The sequence below is a fragment of the Guillardia theta genome, assembly GCF_000315625.1.
Source record: "Guillardia theta CCMP2712 unplaced genomic scaffold GUITHscaffold_6, whole genome shotgun sequence".
Taxonomy (NCBI): Eukaryota; class Cryptophyceae; order Pyrenomonadales; family Geminigeraceae; genus Guillardia; species Guillardia theta.
The window spans coordinates 398444-418990 of NW_005434668.1; the positions used below are offsets into that span (position 1 = coordinate 398444).

The window sequence follows — 20547 nt, forward strand, 5'->3', positions numbered from 1 at the left end:
TAAGAACACAAAATTTCATGTTTTTATCAAGGAAACGAAAGACTGTGAGGATTCAATGAATGTCATGTTCACAACGCTTGAAAATCTCATAATTACAGTCGAAACAAAACTTGCAGACTGTCTAGAGGGGACAGAACAGTTGTTTCTCAGGAGAAATTCGTTTGAGCACCAGGTCAACACATTGAACGATAGGGTACTGAGTCTACAGACAGCGAATGAGATTCAGACCATTGAGAATGCTGTCAATGTGGAAAAACTCCAAGACTTCAATTCAACAATTCTTCAATTACAAGAAAACTTGATGCAAGAGCAAGGTGCTGTAGAGCAGTTAACGTCAGAATGCAACGATTTGAGAATATTTTACCAAGAAGCGGAGCTGAAGGCATCCAAACTCAATGCTGACAATCAAAATCTGTTGCAAGAGAGGGAAGCCATGACATTGGCCGTATCTAGTTTAACCATGACGATGAATGAATTCAGATTGCAGTCATCAATGTATGAAAGCTACATTGATCATCTCTTCAAGGTGACGTGTGCCCTTGAATCGCAAACAGATCTTTTTGGCAGTAACTTCGTCTCACTTTGGAAGTCAAAGTGTGAGAATGATAACAGGTTAAAAATGCTTGAGTCTGAGATAGACTCTTCAATGATGAAGCTTCACGCTACTGAGGATCAGCAACAAGCAGCAGAATTGGCGATTCAGCATCAAAATGAAATCTTGTTTTCGCTACAGGAAAAATACCAAGAACTCGAAAATCGACATACTCAGATTTTGAAGGAGCTTGAGAGTGAAAGGAACAAATCTGAAAGAATGAAAGAGAAACTCCAAGTGTCACAAGAAAAAATGACAAAAGATGCCAAGGAGATATCAACTTTACAAGCTCTTGAGACTGCACTCAAAGACAGGGTTCGAATGTTAGAATCATCAGCAACAGAGTTAAAGCGAACCAGGCAAGAGATTCGGTCTTCGCATATCAGGCTCGGAGCATATGAGGAATCAATAACAATCTCACAAGACGAGATGAGCTACTTGAGATCTTGCAACCAGAACCTTACTGACGGTCTGCAACGAATCTCGCGAGAAAATCAAGAATTGAAGGCTGAGAACTCTGAATTGCAAAAACACTACAGAGAACTGTTCACAGCTGCTGATGAGCTGCAAAGTTGGATGCAGATCATAGACAAGAAACAATCGAGCGCGACGCTGACAAAGTATGCAATGGAGCGAAGTATCCTCGAAAAAGATCTCCTGAGAATGACCCACGAACTGAGAGATTTAACAGTCTCAGACCTCCGACACGGCGATTTGAAACTGACCAGAGAAGCTGCTCATTCGTCTTATTATGAGTCCAATGTGAGCGCAGTTGAATCGATTCAGGAAGCAGCAGAAAGAATCAAGAGCTACGATAGCCGTCTACAGGAAAATAGCGAGACGATAAGAATGCTGGAAGGCCAAAACAGTCAACTCAACCTTCATCTAAACGCTACTTTAGATGAAATGAACAATATTGGAAGAATGAATGAATCAATCGTCACTGGAATTGAACAATCTTTGCAACAGTCGAGACTATTTTGCAACTGTAAACTGATCAAATTTGAAGAAACGAAATCAATTCTCTTCTATCTGAGCTCTCAATTGAACTCTATTGCAGCACAGGTGGGAGAGTTTTACCATCGACTGAGAGAGCTCTTGGAGATAAACGAGTCTACGAATCAAGAGATGGAAGGAAGAATCAAGAGTGTAGAGCATGAGCTGTCGACAGAGCGATCAGAATGTCAGGCGCTGAAGCTCAAGGTACAGGCGCTTGCAGACGAGCTATCACATCTTGCCGACGGCCAGGGAGCTGCTGTCCTTGAGCTCGAGACAACGATGGTAAACTTGCACAGCTCGGCTCGCAATACTGCACTCGAAATGGAAGGAAGAATCAAGGGTGTAGAGCATGAGCTGTCGACAGAGCGATCAGAATGTCAGGCGCTGAAGCTCAAGGTACAGGCGCTTGAAGACGAGCTATCACATCTTGCCGACGGCCAGGGAGCTGCTGTCCTTGAGCTCGAGACAACGATGGTAAACTTGCACAGCTCGGCTCGCAATACTGCACTCGAAATGGAAGGAAGAATCAAGGGTGTAGAGCATGAGCTGTCGACAGAGCGATCAGAATGTCAGGCGCTGAAGCTCAAGGTACAGGCGCTTGCAGACGAGCTATCACATCTTGCCGACGGCCAGGGAGCTGCTGTCCTTGGGCTCGAGACAACGATGGTAAACTTGCACAGCTCGGCTCGCAATACTGCACTCGAAATGGAAGGAAGAATCAAGGGTGTAGAGCATGAGCTGTCGACAGAGCGATCAGAATGTCAGGCGCTGAAGCTCAAGGTACAGGCGCTTGAAGACGAGCTATCACATCTTGCCGACGGCCAGGGAGCTGCTGTCCTTGGGCTCGAGACAACGCTCACACGTGCGTGCCTTTTAGTGAATGAAGCCCTGGGGAACTTGGCGGATGACAAGGAAAATCGTGAAGTGATGGGGAAGTCCTTCAAGACGCTCAGCGCTGAGATCCAAGCACGAGATGACGTCATTCGGGAGCTCCAAGACAAGAACTCAAGTCTTGACAATGAAGTAAAACGACTGCGATCCCTAGCACCCAGCAGGGAAATCGTTGAGGATCCGATTCCAATGAGCAGGCCCTTGGAGACAGAGCCGAGCAAGAAGATCGAACAGATGATTCTTCAGATTCACTGGATGCTACAAAATGAGGAAGACACTGATTATTATCAAGGATTCCAGGACATGGATACTGTAGAAATTCTCGGAAATATCCTCCATTGGCTTGAAATGACTTTTTTGGGAAAGAGACAAGATATAAGACTGGGGAGTGAGTTTGGCAGTGAGGTGAATGTTGCTCTTTGCAAGATTGAGCTACAGCTCTATAACATCGAACAAAGTCTTCACCTAAATCGAGATCAACTAGAATCGATGTTGCTCTATTGGACTCAACGACTTCACTTTGCCAAGTCTTCAAGTGACAAGAAGTACAACCTCTCTTGTTTGTTGACTGACTGCTTTGTCAACATGGCAACCATTTCGAAAGGAAATCATGTTGATGAGCAGTATGCTTCTCAGGAATTTACCACCGCAAGCAATGTTTTGTCCACATCCATTGATTTACTAGAATCATCCTTGCAGAAAATCGCAGCACACTGGTACAAAGTGAACGAGCCTGCTCCTCGAAGCAAAGCAGTTGCTCTATCCATCAGCCACCATCAGAATTCGAATGAACATTCTCATGCTGAGGATATTGGGTATGCAATGATACAAAAGTACGAAGACTTGATCCAGTCTTGTGACAAGCGAGTGGCACAGATAGACAGTGTCCTGGCGCCCTGCCTAGAGATTCTTGACCGAAATGACGACAGCTTGAAGACATTTGAGTTGCATCTGAATCAATGCCAGCAGCTTTGCAAAACCTTAGATCAAACGATTACCTCGACCAATTCAATTTGCACTTCAGACATTCTTGAGTTGTCAAGAGGATACAACAAGCTTGAAGTCTTGGTTTCAGGCTTGACAGATGTCATCCCAGAGATTGAGCGTGAAGTTGCAAGGGAGAGGAAGACAATAGATTCCTTTCGTCAGCAGACAGTTTACCTCCCTCAGTTGCAGAAGACCAACGAACGCCTTGAACAGGCAGTAGCTGATTATCAGATCGCCGAGGAACTGCTTGGAATGAAAATCTTCACATTGGAAAAGAAGGCAGCAGATGATAACAAGGAGATAGAATACCTCAGAAGCATCATCTTGGAAATGAATCAACGATTGCGTATTGTAGAGGAGGAGTCGAAGCAGGCGTTGCTGAACGAAAGGTGCATCGCATCAAGGATTCAACAAGAGATATGCGAGGGGCTGAGGGCGATGTCAAGTGAGATGAAGTCAATCTTGAAAGAGATGTTCTCACAGAAGAGTGCTTGTGGTGACTTGTTCGAGGACTATCATGTATACGTAGAAAAGTTCTTTGAGTCAGCCACCAAAATACAACTTCTTTCAGCTACTCTGGAGGAAATGAAATCGTACTACTCTGCCCTGTCGCAGAAACATCACGATTTGCAGGAAATCGCTTCTCAACGGCAGGCAATGTGTGACGGTGAGGCGCAAACGCCTTTGGAATTCTCGGACGAGGAATTCTTTGAGAGGCTGCAAGACTTTGATGCCTCTTGTACTCGCGCTCTGACAGAGATTGAATGGAGCTTGAATGAGATGAAGTTGAAATCCACTCATCTTGAAGCTCCCGTTGAGAATGATGAGAACGATGTGTCCTACAGCCTGATCGAAACAGAGTTGATCAGCAAAGAGCGGATAATAGAGGGCATGCATGAGCAATTGCAATCTCTGCACGGCAGCTGTATGGTGCTCGCGAATGAAAGAGGAATTCTCGAAGAGAAGTTGAAACTACTGGAGGATGAGAATGAAGCGTTGCTTGGAGAAATCAAAATCTTGACCCGCGGCCAAGAGTATTTCAGACATGATCTGTCGATGTCAGCGGAAAAGCTCCAACAACGCGAACAGGAGATTCATTTGATTCAAGACTTGGAACGTGACATTGCTGTGCTGCAAGACATGGTAGAGGGATCAGTGAGCCGGATCGATTCAGACGTTGACATGGCCTTGCGACTAGTACGAGCGAATGCTCGAGAGCAGAATGGTTTGATACAATCCTGCACATCCAAACTGGAGAACGTGAAAGACAGAATGAGGTGGAGCGAGAAGGAGCTACACGCTCAGCACGAGCAAGTTCGATGCTTCATCCATGAATTGTTGGACGTAATGGAGACAGTCTCTGACGTTTGCCATGAAAGCGAAACTTACTTGGTTACACTCGAACAGTTGAAGAACTCCCGCTCGCAGGCATCGAACTTAGCGGAAACTGTTTCACTGCTTCAATCAGATGCGTTAGCAAAAGAAAAATACATCAACCATCTTGAGCAACAGATCCAGATCTTGCATCAATCTGTGATTGATCAGAAGGTGGATACTGACGTTGCACACCAGCATTTCGAATCAAAGCAGACCGAGATCGAAGTCTTGCGCGATGATTGCCGACAGCAACGTGAAACCGTGATTCAGCTGCGGCTGGAGAAGGAGGCTGCCATTGCCATGCTGCTCGAGACGCATAGCGCGATCCTCGACTTCGACTTTCCTCTGAACGCCCTTGAGACCTGCATGCAGACCCTCGCGCCCTCTGCGTCTGACTGCAAACTTAACTCATGGCCACAGCAAGCAAACGAGAGGTACCGACAGCTCGTCGCTTGTCTTGCCCAGGAGCTCGACCAAACCTCTGACGGCCTGGAGCTTGTCTTCAGACACGTTGAGAATACTTTGATGGAGCTTCAGCGTGAACAGTCAAGATCTTTGACGCTCTCTGAATGTGTTCGAGAGCTGGAGGCTGCCTTGCAGGAGAAAGGCGATGTGATTGATATGCAGGCTAAGGAGATTGACAAGTTGAACAGTAAGAATGAGATGATCCTCAAAGAAATTGCGGGCTTGAGATCACAGCTTCAAGACAATGACAACAATTACAACCAGAACTTTGCGAATATGAAGACCCAGATTTACAAGTATGAAGCCATGCATTTGGACGACGTTCAAAAGCTGAATCATAGTATTGAAAGGATCAACATCCTACAAGAGAAGTTGGCATTTGTAAGCAGAGAATCTGAGAGCAAGGCTACGAATGTCAGGAACATGGACTCTGTGCTTGCCTCCAAGGCGAGGTCCTTCCTCGATCAGCTTCAAGTGCTTGAACGAACATTGATCAAGGCACAAGGAAGTGTCAAGGTCATGGTTGACTCTGAGCTGCAGTCGGGCATCGTGCTGGAGGCTCTCTGCAAGGCATCATCGGATGTCGATCATGTCACAACGTCATGCCAAGAGCGCGTGGAGGAGATGCTGGTGATATGCCTCCATGACCCGCAAAGCTTCTACGACTCAATGGATGAAATCCTCGTGCGGCTTGACGGCTGCCTGTCCAAGGCAGTTGCTGAGGCTCACGCGAGGAGCTCGACAGACCTCGCACGGGTCAAGACCTTGGAAGCTCTACTGTCAAGCAGCGAGCAGGAGCTGCGAGATCTGCACCTGCGGCACGAGGAGGCGCGGCTGTTCATGGCCAACGTGCAGCAAGATGTCCGGGAGGCGGAGGAGAGCAGAATCAAGAAGGACCACCTGATACGGATCCTCGAGGCCGAGTTGTGCTCTCTCCAGTCCGAGCTTGAGAGCACGTGCAAGGAGCGAGACTCGCTGCTGCAGCTGAAGGAGCAGCTGCAGGGCCAGCTGACTGACAAGGATAGGGAGACCGAGGCGACAAGTGCAGCGCTGGAAGAAGAGAAGAGGGTTAGAGTCACGCTTGAGGAGTACTGTCGAGCCTTCACTCTCACTGGGGATCAGCTGACTAGGCTCGAAGGCTCCTCAGCAGCCGTCCAACAAGTAGTGGAGCAACTTCTGCAGGGAGCCTCGAGGGCCCGCGAGCAGCAGGAGGAGCTCGTCAAGGCGCGGCTCCAGCTCTCCTCCAAGACGCAGGTCGTCACCCTCATGGAGCTCGAGCTTAGTTCTCAGCTCACACGGCTCGACCAACAGCAGGAGGTCATCAGGCACCTTGAGAGTCAGGACAGGCTGCACAGAGTTCAGCTAGAGAGCAGCTGGCGCGAGGCAATGGAGGTCGGCAGGAGGCTCGAGGCGGCGGAGGAGATGCTGGTGCCTCTGCTCAAGTCTCTGCTGGACGGGATCGCTCGAACAACGTCATCATGCTCCGCTCTCCGGCTAAGGGTGAAGGAGCTGGAGTTCGAGTACAAGGAGGAGCAGGTGCTGACCTCCACCCTGCAGAGGCAGGTCGAGGCCCTTCACGACCTTGTCCTTCACCACCAGGGCCTGTCGATGATGACAGAAGGAAGCAGCATCTCCCACAAGACATGAGACGCAGGGGGGCGGGCGCATGTCTCGACAAGTGAGCTGATCGATATCGTGTTGTACAAGGAACCAGAGAAGGAGGGAGAGAAAGGGAGGGAGAGAGGGAATAAAGAAGAGAAAAGGATTGAGAATGGTAAAGGAAAGAGAATAGCTACAGGACTGTTATCAACCTCGCCAACAGCAGGTGGAGAACTGTAGGTAAACTGATGGAACCTTGTTGTGAAGTCAGCACAAGATGTCTCAAGAAGTCTTTCCCCTCTGACCTTGTGGATCCTGAAAGCTCTTCCATGAAGGGAAGTCAAACTGTTGATGTTATCACCCTCAGCAACTCGCGCGCTCGGCTGACCTCATGGGATCCCTTGGGCGAAGGAACTTCCTCGAAGTCCACGTCATCAAGGGACCTCAAGGCGTGTAAAGGCGAGCCCGGCTAGCAGGGAGGCAGGGCTCACCTAGTGATGTGATGGGACAGAGCCATCAACCCATCGCAGAACCCGTCTAAGGACAAGGCAGTGCTGGCCTGTTTGATGCTTGTGAAATCGACATGGCAGTCGCCGCCTTCTACCGCCGTCCGTTTGGCGATGAAGACAGTCTTGATGGCTTCCATCTTGGTGAAATTTGCGCAGGACTGAAACAGAAACAAGTGGATGAGTAGGGAGTGAGACGACGAGGACGGAGAGAAGTAACCCGTGGCAATCGGATCTTAGAGAGGAGATCTTGAAGAATAAAGTAGTCCTGTTGCCGAAGTTCGCTCGAGTTCATGTATTTTCCTATCCTCCTCATGCATTTCCCGCCATCATCGCTGCATTCAATCGTTTGGATCACAACAAAATCTTTTCCCCAACACTGGCAAACACTGCTTACCTGCCGCCTTTCTTCTTCCTAGATGAAGCCTTGCTGGGGAGCCCCTAGCATGAAGACATTACCACGTGTCTGTCATGACATTGCACTGACAGAGAAGAAGTTGATCTTGGCCGTGTTGTCTTCCAGCTCTTTATGCGCCTCTGCTTGTGACATTATGACAGCTTGCGTGCAAACATCCGTGAAAACTTTCCGAGCGAGATCGAAGACCTGCGATGGTCTCAGTGTTCAAAAGCAAGGAGATCCGAGCACCTGTATGTCCAAGGCAGGCAATCCGACGCATTCATACACCAAGGAGGAGAACCATGATCGCGAGGAAACGATCTCTCCCTTTCCTTCACCCATTTGCTGATCCGATGGCGACGCAGCCTTCGGTTGATCCCCTTCGTCCGAGCTCTTGTCCTCCTTCCTAGGGAAGATGAGACCTCTCCGAAAGATGCTGTCTCTCAAAGGCTCTGCCATGTTACAGTTGCATACTATCCCCAGACACCCTCCCAAGGCTACACTCTTGATCTCCACGTCGAGCTCAGTCGGCAACTTGAACGAGGGGTTGTGATTGATCTCAAGGATGTAGGGCTTACAGGTGTGATCCAGAAAGATGTCAAACCCGATGATCTGAAAGCAGTGGTTGTACCCGACGTTCTTGGCTGGTGACAGCAGGCCTTCTGAAGCTCTCCATAGCTCCTCGAGAAATTCATTCTGGAACTTTGACGCAATCAATCGATTAGGCACGGATTTCTTTTGTCCCCCCTTCTTGTCAGCGCACGCTCCCGTGTAGAGATTTTCATTCACACTTGTGTTCTGAAAGCATGTTAAGTAGCTCAGAGAAATCTCCGGATGGATCGCAGTCATGGTGAGCTGAACGATCCTCCTGATCTCTGTCCACAACCCCTCCACATCCACCCCCTTCGATCTCAGTTGTTCAAACACTTCAGATAGCAGCCGTTTGCAATCCGCCGGTTCGTCATCGTCATCGTCGTCGTCGTCGTCGTCGTCGTCGCTGTTATCAGACGCACTGTGGTCCTTGCTTTCAGCACTATCATCTGTATTCGAATCGCTCTCGTACTCCACCGAGCTGTCTTCCTACCAACCCCTCCTGTCAGACGACCACAAGCAACACTCCGGGCTCACCTCATCCTCGGAAGAGAAGTGAAAGTTGGAGTTCAACGACGTGTTGGTCAGGTGCATGTGCAGCTGCCTTATGTTCTGAGGAGAAGGTTTCTCGTAGGGCACCATCGCCTTTCGCACCATTCCCGTGCGGCACAGGTAAGCTGTCATAGGGTTGACAGACACTAGGACCACGTACAGTCGCAGATCAAATTTGTGCCCGTCGAGCAAGTAAGGCTCCAGGTATTCCTGCGTGCAGACTTGTCGTCCTTTGATTTCCTGTTGACTCCCCGATCTCTTGGAGGGAATCTCGTTACGCTTGCCCTCCCCTTTCCCCTCTGACTTCTTCTGTTTGTCGCTGTCGTCGTCGTCATCATCGCTGGCCATGGCGCTGCGGGACATCTGCATCCAGGCAGGGATCACCTTAGGGTAGTCAGCCAGCTGTATGCCCTGCCCTTTGCTGCCGTTGTCGGGCTTTATGATGTAATATTTGGACTCTCCTGACTGGTCATACTTGATTGCGTTCTTCTTGAAGTCTGAGACTTCGGATGGAAAAGTCCAGGATTTCGGAAGAAAGTTGAAGTCTTCAGGGAACAACTCTTGCATCCGCTTCAACCTCTTCGTTAGAGTGTTCTTCCGCGCGTGATACTGCATGGTCAAGAACCGGTTCATCTTCTGTCCCTTCGCTAGCCTGCTGATGTGAAACTTGCTGACAGGCACGTCCAGGCGATCATGCCAGAAGACTGAGACCTCAGCGCTTGTTGCAGGGCGATTCACAAGCTCAACCCACGGGAGTTCTTTGCAGATTCTCCTTAAGCACGGGAGGTAGAAGAGGGAATGGGCCTTACTGACATCCACCTTTATACTCCCAGCGGCCGTCAACGTCAGGACAGCAGGTTGATTCACATCCTGTTGCAAGCGTTATGAGGTGCTGTGTATCAGACTCGCTCGTTTGACTTACAGTCTCTGCATGCTTAGGGCTGAGTTTGACTTCTTTCTTTATTGGCCTGCCCAACGTCAGCCTCCAACCGCGAGGTTTCCAGTGAAAGACCTCGGAGGCACGTTCGCCAGTTTGCCTTCACTGCTCGACGCTCGAGAAAACCGAGACCTACCAAAATGCTTGAGAGTGCATTAAGACATGATACTGATTGGATCACCGGATCTTAGCGAAGGTGGAAACAGGAAGTTTGTTAGCAGGTTGTCTTTGCAGCGACGCTAAGGCGTCTCCCTGCCCATTGCCCTGCTCATCTTCTGTTTTCTTGGCATCTTGTTCGTGTTTTTGTAAGATCTTGTGCAACACCAACGCGTGTTTCGACGAAGTCACATGCAAGGGATGAGGAGCCGCCAAGGCCCTTCCCCTCGGATCGACAGTCCACTGCTGTGAGCCCAAGTTCAGGAAAAGACTCCGGAGGAACAAGAGCCTACCGGGACGCCAGCAGGATCGAAACCAGTGATGTCGGGGTTGGAAACCGCGTTCGGCAGCGATCCATACCTTGTCTCATGAGAAAACGACCTCCTCACGTTGCTTGGGATACCGTCGCGCGCCTGCGCGATGAACGAAGCGATTCTTGACTCGAACTCGGGGAACTCGCGGTGAGATTGTAGTTGATGGGAATGATTCCCTCTCTGCGCCTGTGGCGAAGCATCAGAAAGACATTTTCCAAGTTTGCATATTATACACGATACCGTTTCGACTGATGTTATGTGGGGGAGATTATCTTGGTTTCTACTGTCAATCCTCAAATGTGCAGCGACTTCATGGTTTGATGCAGGAGACGGGCGTCTTCCAACACAGAGGAACGATTGTAGGGGATGGGCGGGAGCATCTCGTTCTTTCAGCTTGACCTTGTTAGCTTGCAATGCGGGAGTTACGATGCGATGCCGCTGGTCACTACCGGACTGCGAGGATTTTGAACCCTTCATTGTCCACTAGGGTCCTGGGATCAACGTGCCATGATTCGTCGTTAGGACCCTCAGAAGTTCTCCAGAACCATGTCAGATCTGCAAAGTGCCTTGTACGACGATGAAAGAGATGTACTTTCAACTCCTAGACACCCGGGAGCTTACTTGGTCAACAAGTTATGAAGAGAGTGAACATGGAGCTCTCAGACTTCCATCTGTCAGTATGCATCTCGCCCTCTCCTTCCTCTTGCCCCACCATTGTCGTGACCCCTTCGCGCGGTTTCGCTTCTGATACACCCCCGTCATTGCGATCACTCCTCCAACTGGATCCAGTACCCCTCTATCTTAACCTCTTTTTACGGACGGAGGGTAGGGTACAGATCCAGGGGGTGGGGTATGAAGCTTCATCAGACACGGTATGTACCCAGTACGCAAAGGTCATAATAGGGGGTAGAGGTATTTGAAAGTAGATCAGGACGGGTGGCAATGCCTTCAGAAGTACCCGTCAGTTATGTATGAGCGGAATAGATCTTTTGGTGATCGGTCTATTCAAAACAGATCCATCTTTCTGACTTATTTTCCCAAACTATTTTCTTCAATTTGAATAATTAACAGTATAGTACCAAATTATGTCAAAATATCACGAAATTTGAAAGCATCGTAGAACTATTGTCAGACAGTTCTATTGATTTGTAGGGGTATAGGGGTGGTGAGAACTCTGTTGATGACCGGGTGGAATCAGAGGCATCTTTACTGATTTGATATGGTGGGTAGTCGCAACCGAGAAGTAAACTGGCTATCAGTTCCAGTGTGACTGAACTGCTTGTCACAGTGCAGTGCCGAGTCGTCAAGTTCTCGGGCTTCGGACTCCCGGAAGGTGCCACGCCCGGCCGGACCGTCACCGACCCGGACGCCGGTGGCCGGGGGCCCGGCCCCACTCATCCGATCATAGGAGGACAGCTCACTGCGGCGGCGGCTGGGCGACTTTGAGTCTCTACCTCAGTGAGTCACTGGCCCGGCGGGCCAGATACCGTACCGTAGTATTCACTCCAAGAAAAAAAAGACCAGTATGGTGTTACCGTACTAGCGCTGCATACTAGTCACTAGTACGGGTACGCCGTGTATGTGTTTACGAATGGTATACCCTAGTCACTAGTACCGGCGGTGTGCCAAGGCTCAGTTCCGCACCACTGAAGTTAGCGGGGCGCCGGTAAACGGCCGCCCGGCGGCCCGGGCGCCGGTCCGATCGGACGGCGTCACGCCACACGAGTCGACTCAGGCTCACTGGGCCGTGTGAGTCAAGATCGGCGGCCCGGCGCTACTGAGTAGCGGATTTCTAGGCTGCACGATCAGTTGAACTTCAATCAAAACTCGGCGGACGACAAATAGTATTGATCTAACTCATTGATTTCTGAAAGCCTCCTGGCCGGGCTTTACTTCTTCTCCAGGCTTTCTGTAGCCTGCAATCAAGAGGGAAGTCAACCAATCAACCGTGATCAAATCATGGGAAGCTCACAATGGCACAACTGTTCACTCTTCCATCTTCGCCATAGAGGCGCTTCAAACAATGTCAGGGAGATGCCTCACATCAGCTAGATTACATACCCAGGTTCTCCGGCGCCCGAAGGACCCAGCTTGATTGCAACCAAATTCCGCAGTCTGGACAGAAGTTGAGTAAATCTCACAGAGGCAATGCGTCATGGGGTGAGGACACAATGTGACAAAGGATACTGAGTGATACATAGCTCTTGAAGATCGAGTTGCTTCGAGGATTTGACTTGGATGAGTGTCCATCATGGAGCGCAAGATCTAGCACCTTTACCAGGTTGTTACCAAAGGAGTTGTTTGATTGTAATTTGACCTTTGAATACGCACTCTGCTGTGTTTCTGCACTCAATGTGTCCAAAACCGTCATGGGTTCAATGGTATTTCCTTCTTTGTCGGTCAGCATGACAGGAACCTGCGGAGTTTGAGTCTATGTTGCAATGAGTTGGAAAAGCTTACTGTCACCCAACAACCGCTTGGAAGGAGTACCATTCTATCACCGCCATCAAACTCCAACACCTTGAAACAGTACATATCAGCATATGATCTCGGAGCATTGCAAAATGGCGAAGGAGCATTACCTTTGAGTATTCATCTTTCATTTCTCCCCAGACTACTGTCCTTGATGCTTTCATATGTTGATCCACCATTTCAGTTTCTCTTCGAACCCTGGAATCACCATCCCATAGAATGCTTCCTCTAGATCTGAAGTTTAGAAATCCACCTCCAAGTCTCCAACTCCTTCTGCTGGAAGCATCGCCCGCAAAAGAGCCGACTATGTCGAGAAATTGCAACGGCGGCCGAGTCTGCTCAGTTTTTGCTTTCTGGGTTTTCACCGCTGAAATGGTTTCCCCTGACTTCTTCTGCGCTTGCGTGCCAAATCCAATTGGGCCTTTCTGAGGCAATTTCATCCTACGCTCCTCGAACAGAATGATCCTCGATAGAACGTAGTGTTTGTCGTAGATTACGTTGCATCGAACCCTTTCATCGTCATTGATTGGGATAGACATGTCGATAACTAGTCCTGCCAAGTTGTGATAGTCTGGAACCGACGTCATGGATATGTCTCTTGACTGTAATGAAGATCGGTTACAAGAATGTCATGTGGGATAGCACAAAATCTTACATAGAACCCGTCAATGGTCGCATCAAAATCATCATCAGGTCGGATCGTAGTCTCATGCGCAACGGGCTCGAGGTTCAGCATTTCGTTCTGTTCACCGATGAATCTTTCAACTGCAGTCTCTCGCTCCACCTCTACCACATCGAGGACATAGTTTCTTATGATATAAGGTTCTACGTATTCACCAGTCCCAGGGTCGATGTGAAGTGCTTTGCCTTGCCACCTGCCCAGATTGTATTGCGAAAATGCATACCATTGCGGATCACCATTCATCATCAGACTCGAAAGAGGCTGTTTTCTCATATTGGACGCCTTCATAGTACAGATTTGCAGAGAAAAACCGTCAATTTGTTGGCAAAGCGACGGAGCTGACGAGGGACAGTGAAAATAACGCGGCGCAAAAGAGTTGAACGCATGAGATGGGCTAAGATGAAGAACAGCCAGGAGCATAGAAGAAAAGCACAGCACACGCCGACAAGTCTTCTCCATAGATCTTGACATCTTGATACTGCGGCAACCTCTTTGCGGCCGCTCAAACAGCTTGTCCGGCAGGCGCATTGCGACTGTCGTGCGAGTACCCTACCTGATTCCTAGATAAACCACCCCTCCTTTGGCCAGTTCGGTCAGCCCCTTCTCCCATTCGAGTCTAGTGGTCGGTCGGCCGATGCACTGCCGGGCCGGGCCGGGTGCCGGGCTGCGGCCCGCCGTACCAACGTGTCGGACGCCCGCTGAGAAAATGTTTTTTTAGGAGGGTGGGGTGGAACATTGTTAGGGGTCCATTTAAGTTCTAGGGGTACTTTGCACTACTAAAATTGGGGTGCTGATTAGCAAAGTTGTCTTTACTGATCCTTGACAAGTGGGGTGGGCTTGTACAAACACCATATTTCCTGGTAGGGTAGTCCTAAAGCTGCTTCTGTGTCTCACCACCCTCACCACCATGTTCTCACATTGTCACAAGAAACCCTACCCCTTATTCAATCTTGTGATAGTAAACTATTACTTATTCATATTTTCAGTACATTTTGTTTCTGATTGTGTTTTAATCTTTAAACATTATTAGACCCTCAGCGGTAACACCAGGAAACCCCGCCCTTCCTCGTAGTCTTCCCGCCCCTACCACTTCCTGTGGAAAATAAAAAAGAATGCACTAGCTTTATGGTACAAAACCCCTCGCAAAAATTCAAATTTACTGATCAACATGTCCTTTCATTTTTTTCTATCACATCATAAGTAGTTCAAATTAACCCCTAGTATCCGACGAAACTTCCACTACCGGTCCCCTATCCAAGGGCTGCTCCACGGGCCCAAGACCACCCCCCTTCGCTAGTTCCGACTACCCCCATGTTTCCTTTCCTCAACCACCCATCTGCTCAGCTTCCCGGCTGGGGCTTCCCGTAGACTTCCTCCCCTCGTGCTCATTTTTTTTCCCCTCGTTCAAAAGAGGATCTATTTTAGGAGCCCAATTGTACCAGCCCAAAGAAGATTGATAGAACAGACAGTTCACCTCAGTGAGCTATAGACTTTTATTATCTCAGAGATGAGGGCAGTAGATCAAAATTCATATTTGTTTCTATATATAGTACTATATGATGAGACGATTTTTCAACTGCCCTCGGAATATGTGTGGGGATGGGGAAACATTCGTTGTTAAAAATATTTTACTTGACAGAGGGGGAAGGGAAGCGAGAGGGTGGGACACCCCTGTCGGGAATATTAGAGTCATTATTTTGCAATGGGTGGTTGCCTGGTCCTTCGGGGGGTAGGGGTGAGGGTGCGGGTGGTTTGAAAATGTGGGCAAATTTGTAACCCATTCAAATTTGTGGACGATATTTGAGAACTGCTAGGAAATATATGGATAGAATTTCGATATTTCAACAAGAGCCCTTGAAATTGTTTCCTCGGCGCCATATCGCCGCCGCCATTGCCCCTCCTCTGCCAACTACCAAGAGCGCCATTCCCCCTTCCCTTCTCTCTTCCCGCTCCACAACCCCCCTCTTCCTCTGTGTTTCATCCTCAAACCTTCCTTAAAGGGCGTGCGCGCGCCTTGCGCGCGCTCGCCCTCCTGGAGTGAGCGCCATAAGCAGGCGCCCCTAGGAGGGCTGGCTGAGCGGTTGCGAGAGCAGGGGAGGCAGGAAGATTTTACGCTGCTCCGTGACAGGCTTGGATATATTTATTGGGAGGGCAATATCAAGATGAAGAATGCATGATTTGATGATGCTAAGGCAGAATTTATGGTTTTGAGGGCTTGTATGCCCCGAGAGCAAACCTACCGCAACAAGGGGGAAGCGAGGAGTTTTTCCGCCGCGCAAGCCTTGCGCATCTGTTTATAGCGTGCAGACCTATCAGAAAGTGATATTCGTCAAATTCTCTACCTGTTGGTGTGACACAAAGCAGCACATCTGAAACATTTATTTTCATCGTACAAAGTTTTTTTTCTTTTTTTTTTCTCTTTCTTCGCAGTTTAAACAACTAGCAAAGATAGCGCCGAGAATGTCAAACCGTGCCTTTCGGCCTAGGCCGATCGATTTCTCTCGACCAATGCCGGTGGTCAAATCACAGAGAGATCTCGAAGTCAACGAAGATGGAGTTCTTGTGCCCAAGAAGGAGGCATTGGAACCCGAATCTTTGTTGGATATGAACGATGTCGGAGATGAGGTACTTTTTTACTTGATGCATGTGGATTATGTTAGATTTTGCTGACCGGATTTGCTGCAGGACATGGAAACCTTAAGAATATTAAATGAGCAATATGATAAGGAATCAAAGAAAGCGAATATTCCAGTCCCACCGATAATCGTTATTGATGACTATGACAAACATGTCGCCAAAGACTTTGTTCGTCCAAGTCATTATTTGAGATATAAAGGTTAGTCATTTTCAGAACTTATCTTTGCTTTACTCACATGTTTTGTAGCTCCGTCGGAAAAAGAGCTTGATGATGTGGTTGAATATGAAATGGATGACGAAGACATAGAATTCGTTACCAAAACATTGCCAGCCATGAAAGTAACTCTAAAGGAAGAGAAGTTTGAGCAAATTGTAGATCGTCTAGAGAAAGAATCCTTTAAACTGGTACATCCATTATGTACTGAGTTACTGGTCTAATGTTGTTTTCAGGGGAAAATGTGTGAAATGTCTGTGCTCGAGACCTATAAGTTGGGTGGTGGAAAGCAGGTTACACAAGTATTCGATTATTGGGTCAAAAAGCGTAGCAAGACGGGAAGGGCTTTGATTCGCAGGTTTCAGCCACCCACTCCTATCAGTGATATGTCTCCACATTCTACTTTTCGACCACGAGAGAAGGAAGAGAAAAGGATTCGTCGTACTCGCAAGAACGACAAGGATGCTCACAAGAAGCTCAAAGGCCTGCAAGCAGATTTCAGAAGGTCAGTTTGGACAATTGATCTCTGTTGACGATTTCGTGACTGTTTCAATAGGGCAAAGGAAATACTGGAAAGAGTGGTATGGAGAGAAAGGATCAAAAAGATGTTGCTTCGCATAGAATTTTGCTTGCAGTTTGCAAAGGATATCAAGGATGTTCCTACAAGTATTATTTCGGAACATGACAGCTTCTTCAAAGAGTTGCAAAGGGAGAAACTAAAGAGAGCTACTGCACAGAAGAAACCTGAAGGATTGGAAGAAGATGGAAATAGGAGTCATGTACCTCAGGCTGCAAGGCCAAGGCAAGTTCCATCTAGGCAAGTTGCAGGATCCGCAAATGCTGAAGAAGAAGTTCTAAAACTCGAAGAACCTATTGTATCTGCGGAAAAAGCAGAGCAATTGAGAAGATGCTTCCAGCACTTGATGAAATCTTGGGATGAAGATGGGGACAGTGCTGGAACATCGGTTCTTCCAATTACCAAGGATGCAAAATTCTGTACAAGCTCAACACCGGACAGGTTAGTCTCTCTGTGTAACGATGATGTATCTCACCTCATTTGTTCAGGGAATCGTTGATTTACCGTGGACGAGCAAGGATAGGTCGGGGTGGCAGAGTGATTTTTGATAGGTGCACATCTAACGCGTACGATGCACACCGCACTGGGGATGAATGGGATGATTCAGTGGGTTCAAAGAGATCCAGACATAATGCGGACTTGGACATCTCACACTCCAGTAATGGTCACAGGGAGGATAGGTTAAGTGCAATGTTGAGGGATTGGCAGAACTCCGCGGAATGGAGACGGGACAAAAAACGAATTAACTGTAATTGGAATATTCTGGGAAATGATTCATTTCTGGCCAAAAAGTCTGACAACTCAAGACCAGCAGCCAACAGCAACAACATTAACCATTGCCGTGTTGTAAATGGTACCAGACACTCAAAACATCTAAACATTTCAAAGTCAAATTCATTGGGAGCTTTATCAGGCATGCTGGGAAAGGCCAGTGGGCCTCTGTTAAGTTTTATCGGAGGATCAAATGTAGGGGGTAATAATGTTGATAATTCAGTGAGATTTGTCGATGGCTTCAGCAACTTCAATGGTTGTCACAAGGATGAACATGATAGCGCTGCTTCTTCGGCTTCGACTACTACTGAGGCAGACTGAGACGCTTTTCCTCGCCAATTCATCGCTGTTTCAATAAATTTTATTATTTTCACAAGTTTGTTGACAAGTTGATGATAAGATTTCAGGTACATCAGCTAGCGTCCGAGGGCGGTCACGTTCGAGCCGAAGTCTCTCTGCAATGCAGTTGAGTGTCTTATCGGTCACCAGCATATTTCACCATGATGCGCTGCTCGGACTGGCGGTTCCTTACAGGCAGCAGTTTCTCCAACGGGACACCCTGACAAGTTCGGATGTCAGACAGCTGGAGAGCGCGAGCTCATCAACCTCCCATGCATGGCTGGACTTGATCATTTCCCGCCGCTTGCTCGGAGACATGTAGGATGCAGCCATGCTCTCTTCGTCGCTCTCGTGCCGCGAGTCAGCGAGACTGACCTCTTGAGACGCCATTAGATGCCGCAAACTGCAGAGAACCGAGAGGCTCACCCGGACTCCGCTGCCACTGTCTATCAGCCAGTGTCTCGATGGACTGTCTTCTCGACACGGCCACGTGCTCGACTCGCTTCTTGCTTCGCTCTGCCTGCAGCTGGTGATCGTCACAAAGCATGTCCAAGGATTGAGTTTGACTTGGCACCTCAAGCTTGAGCTCAGCGACCGTCGCCCTCAATCTCGACAGCTCATCTCTCAGCTGGTAGTCATCATCGTGATACCTCTCCTGCTTCATCTGCGAGCCAAGTTCGTCACATTTCCAGGAGATTGACGGGAGATCTGCCTTCTTCAGCTCGACCTCGGCCCGAGTGCGTTTGAGCACTTCTTGCTGTGCGTCGTGTTGTCAGTTGATGAATGAATTGAAACTTGCTAGTCGCCACCAGAACCTTCACAATCCTTTTCATCACCATCACCATCACCATCACCATCACCATCACCATCACCATCGGCATCACATCCATCATCACAATCACCACCATCAGCGTCAATTTCTCCATTTTCAATGCTTCCAGTTTCCTTCAGCGCCATCATCGTTTCCTTACATCGAGGTCCACGATGACTTTTCTCAGCAGACTCTGTCGGTGCAAGTCAAGAACCGGCATGGTAGCTGGAAGAACGAATTACCTTCGCCTCGTCCAAATCTCTTAGGCGATCGACGAGATGGAGGAGAGGAGGGAACGAGACAGGAAAGGAATCAGCCGCTGCTGCCGCAGACCCTTCTTCATGCGCTGAACGTCTGAACTTCACGATCAGTCTCAACAGAACAGGCCATCCCTTCACGTGCCTTGCAAGCGCATCGAGCTCGACTTCATTCGCCTCCTCCCCACCTGATGTACTCTGAGTTGAGGAAGAGGAGGAGGAGGAGAGCAGGGGGGATATGGTTTCAATACAGGACTTCATTCGCCTCCTCCCCCACCTGAAGTACTCTGAGTTAAGAGGGAGGAGGGAGGAGAGAGTGGAGAAAGAGGAGGAAGGAGGGAGAAAGGAGGGGGGAGGGGGGAGGAGGGAGGAGGGATGAGGGATGAGGGAGGAGGGAGGAGAGAGTGGAGAAAGAGGAGGAGGAAGCATCGCCACCTGAGAACCCTTCCACGTATCGCCGTTGGAGGAGGTCGAGAAATTGCTGCCCGTCTCTTGCCATGAGGAGCTCACTGAGGTAGAGAGTCATGCCCTTCCTCTCTCCAGCAAACATTCGCCATCATCATCATCATCGCTCGTACCGTTCAAGAGGATTGTCATGATATGTAATCTTGGTCAGACTTCCTCTCATTCCTCGGTATCCATGCTAGTGCGCACAATCACCTAGCAGCAAACATGGCAGAACTCGAACCTTGGGCACGGGTGAGAGCGCGCCGAGTGAGGGGGAGATGCTGCGAAACTGGTTGGCGTGCAGCTCGAGGGTCTGGAGTCGGAGGAGGTTGCTGATGCTCGGCGGCAGGTAGGAGAGCTTGTTGTGGTGGAGAGCGAGGACCCTCAGGTTGACTAGGTAACCGATGGAGGTCGGGATCAGCTGCAGCTCATTCTCTTGCATCTGCAGCCTCTCCAGCCGTGTCATGTGGCAGAGAACATCTGGGAAGCTCGAGAAGCTGTTCCTTGCCAGGTTGACGGCAAGGAGACTCGCAAGGCTCGTCATGCTCTCGGGGAGGGCCTTGAGCTGGTTGAACGCCAGGTTGATCGAGGTGATGTGCCTGCAACTACAGACGCTCGTCGGCAAGTTGACGAGCCTCTCGTTGTAGAGGAAGAGGTCGGTCTCCCGGGTTTCAATGCACTCTTGTATCCTGTCCTTGACCTTCCTCCTCTCTCGCTCCCACTCCTGCTCCCATCCAAAGTCGCTCACAGACTCCTCCATGGCCGAGAGATTCACACGGGAGAACAAGAGAGGTGGGGAAGTAGCTGCAAGAGAGATGGAGGATAGCAGGAGAACCGATCACGACAAACACAATGCTGGGTAGCAAGAGCGGAAGGAGGCATGAGAGAGGCAAGGAGCTAATCCGTTGCGAGGTAGAAGGGGGTGGTGGTGGTGGATGAAGGAGGAGGAGAGATGGTGCGTGTGGGGGGATGGGGAG

At 49.1% G+C, this 20547-nt stretch overlaps 5 protein-coding genes across 5 annotated transcripts; 2 read left to right on the forward strand and 3 right to left on the reverse strand.

The window, feature by feature from the left end:
- Positions 1-844: 844 nt before the first annotated feature.
- Positions 845-6958, forward strand: GUITHDRAFT_132999 (hypothetical protein; the record flags this gene model as incomplete). The annotated part of the gene is made up of 1 exon (XM_005840175.1): positions 845-6958. The coding sequence occupies one exon, from the start codon at positions 845-847 to the stop codon at positions 6956-6958; it is 6114 nt and encodes a 2037-aa protein (XP_005840232.1).
- Positions 6959-8344: 1386 nt separating this feature from the next.
- On the reverse strand, positions 8345-9559 carry GUITHDRAFT_45369 (hypothetical protein; the record flags this gene model as incomplete). The annotated part of the gene is made up of 4 exons (XM_005840176.1): positions 8345-8452; positions 8603-8810; positions 8931-9196; positions 9341-9559. Coding segments are annotated over 4 exons (801 nt in total), but the record flags the coding sequence as incomplete, so codon positions are not given.
- Positions 9560-12252: 2693 nt separating this feature from the next.
- Positions 12253-13805, reverse strand: GUITHDRAFT_133001 (hypothetical protein; the record flags this gene model as incomplete). Its single annotated transcript, XM_005840177.1, has 8 exons — positions 12253-12279; positions 12336-12377; positions 12425-12478; positions 12642-12779; positions 12824-12883; positions 12946-13437; positions 13491-13710; positions 13741-13805. The coding sequence occupies 8 exons, from the start codon at positions 13803-13805 to the stop codon at positions 12253-12255; spliced, it is 1098 nt and encodes a 365-aa protein (XP_005840234.1).
- Positions 13806-15977: 2172 nt separating this feature from the next.
- Positions 15978-17691, forward strand: GUITHDRAFT_100962 (hypothetical protein; the record flags this gene model as incomplete). Its single annotated transcript, XM_005840178.1, has 8 exons — positions 15978-16142; positions 16203-16353; positions 16402-16559; positions 16605-16873; positions 16925-16949; positions 17004-17386; positions 17434-17603; positions 17654-17691. The coding sequence occupies 8 exons, from the start codon at positions 15978-15980 to the stop codon at positions 17689-17691; spliced, it is 1359 nt and encodes a 452-aa protein (XP_005840235.1).
- A 2111-nt stretch (positions 17692-19802) lies between these two features.
- Positions 19803-20228, reverse strand: GUITHDRAFT_51869 (hypothetical protein; the record flags this gene model as incomplete). Its single annotated transcript, XM_005840179.1, has 1 exon — positions 19803-20228. A coding segment is annotated over one exon (426 nt), but the record flags the coding sequence as incomplete, so codon positions are not given.
- Positions 20229-20547: the final 319 nt, after the last annotated feature.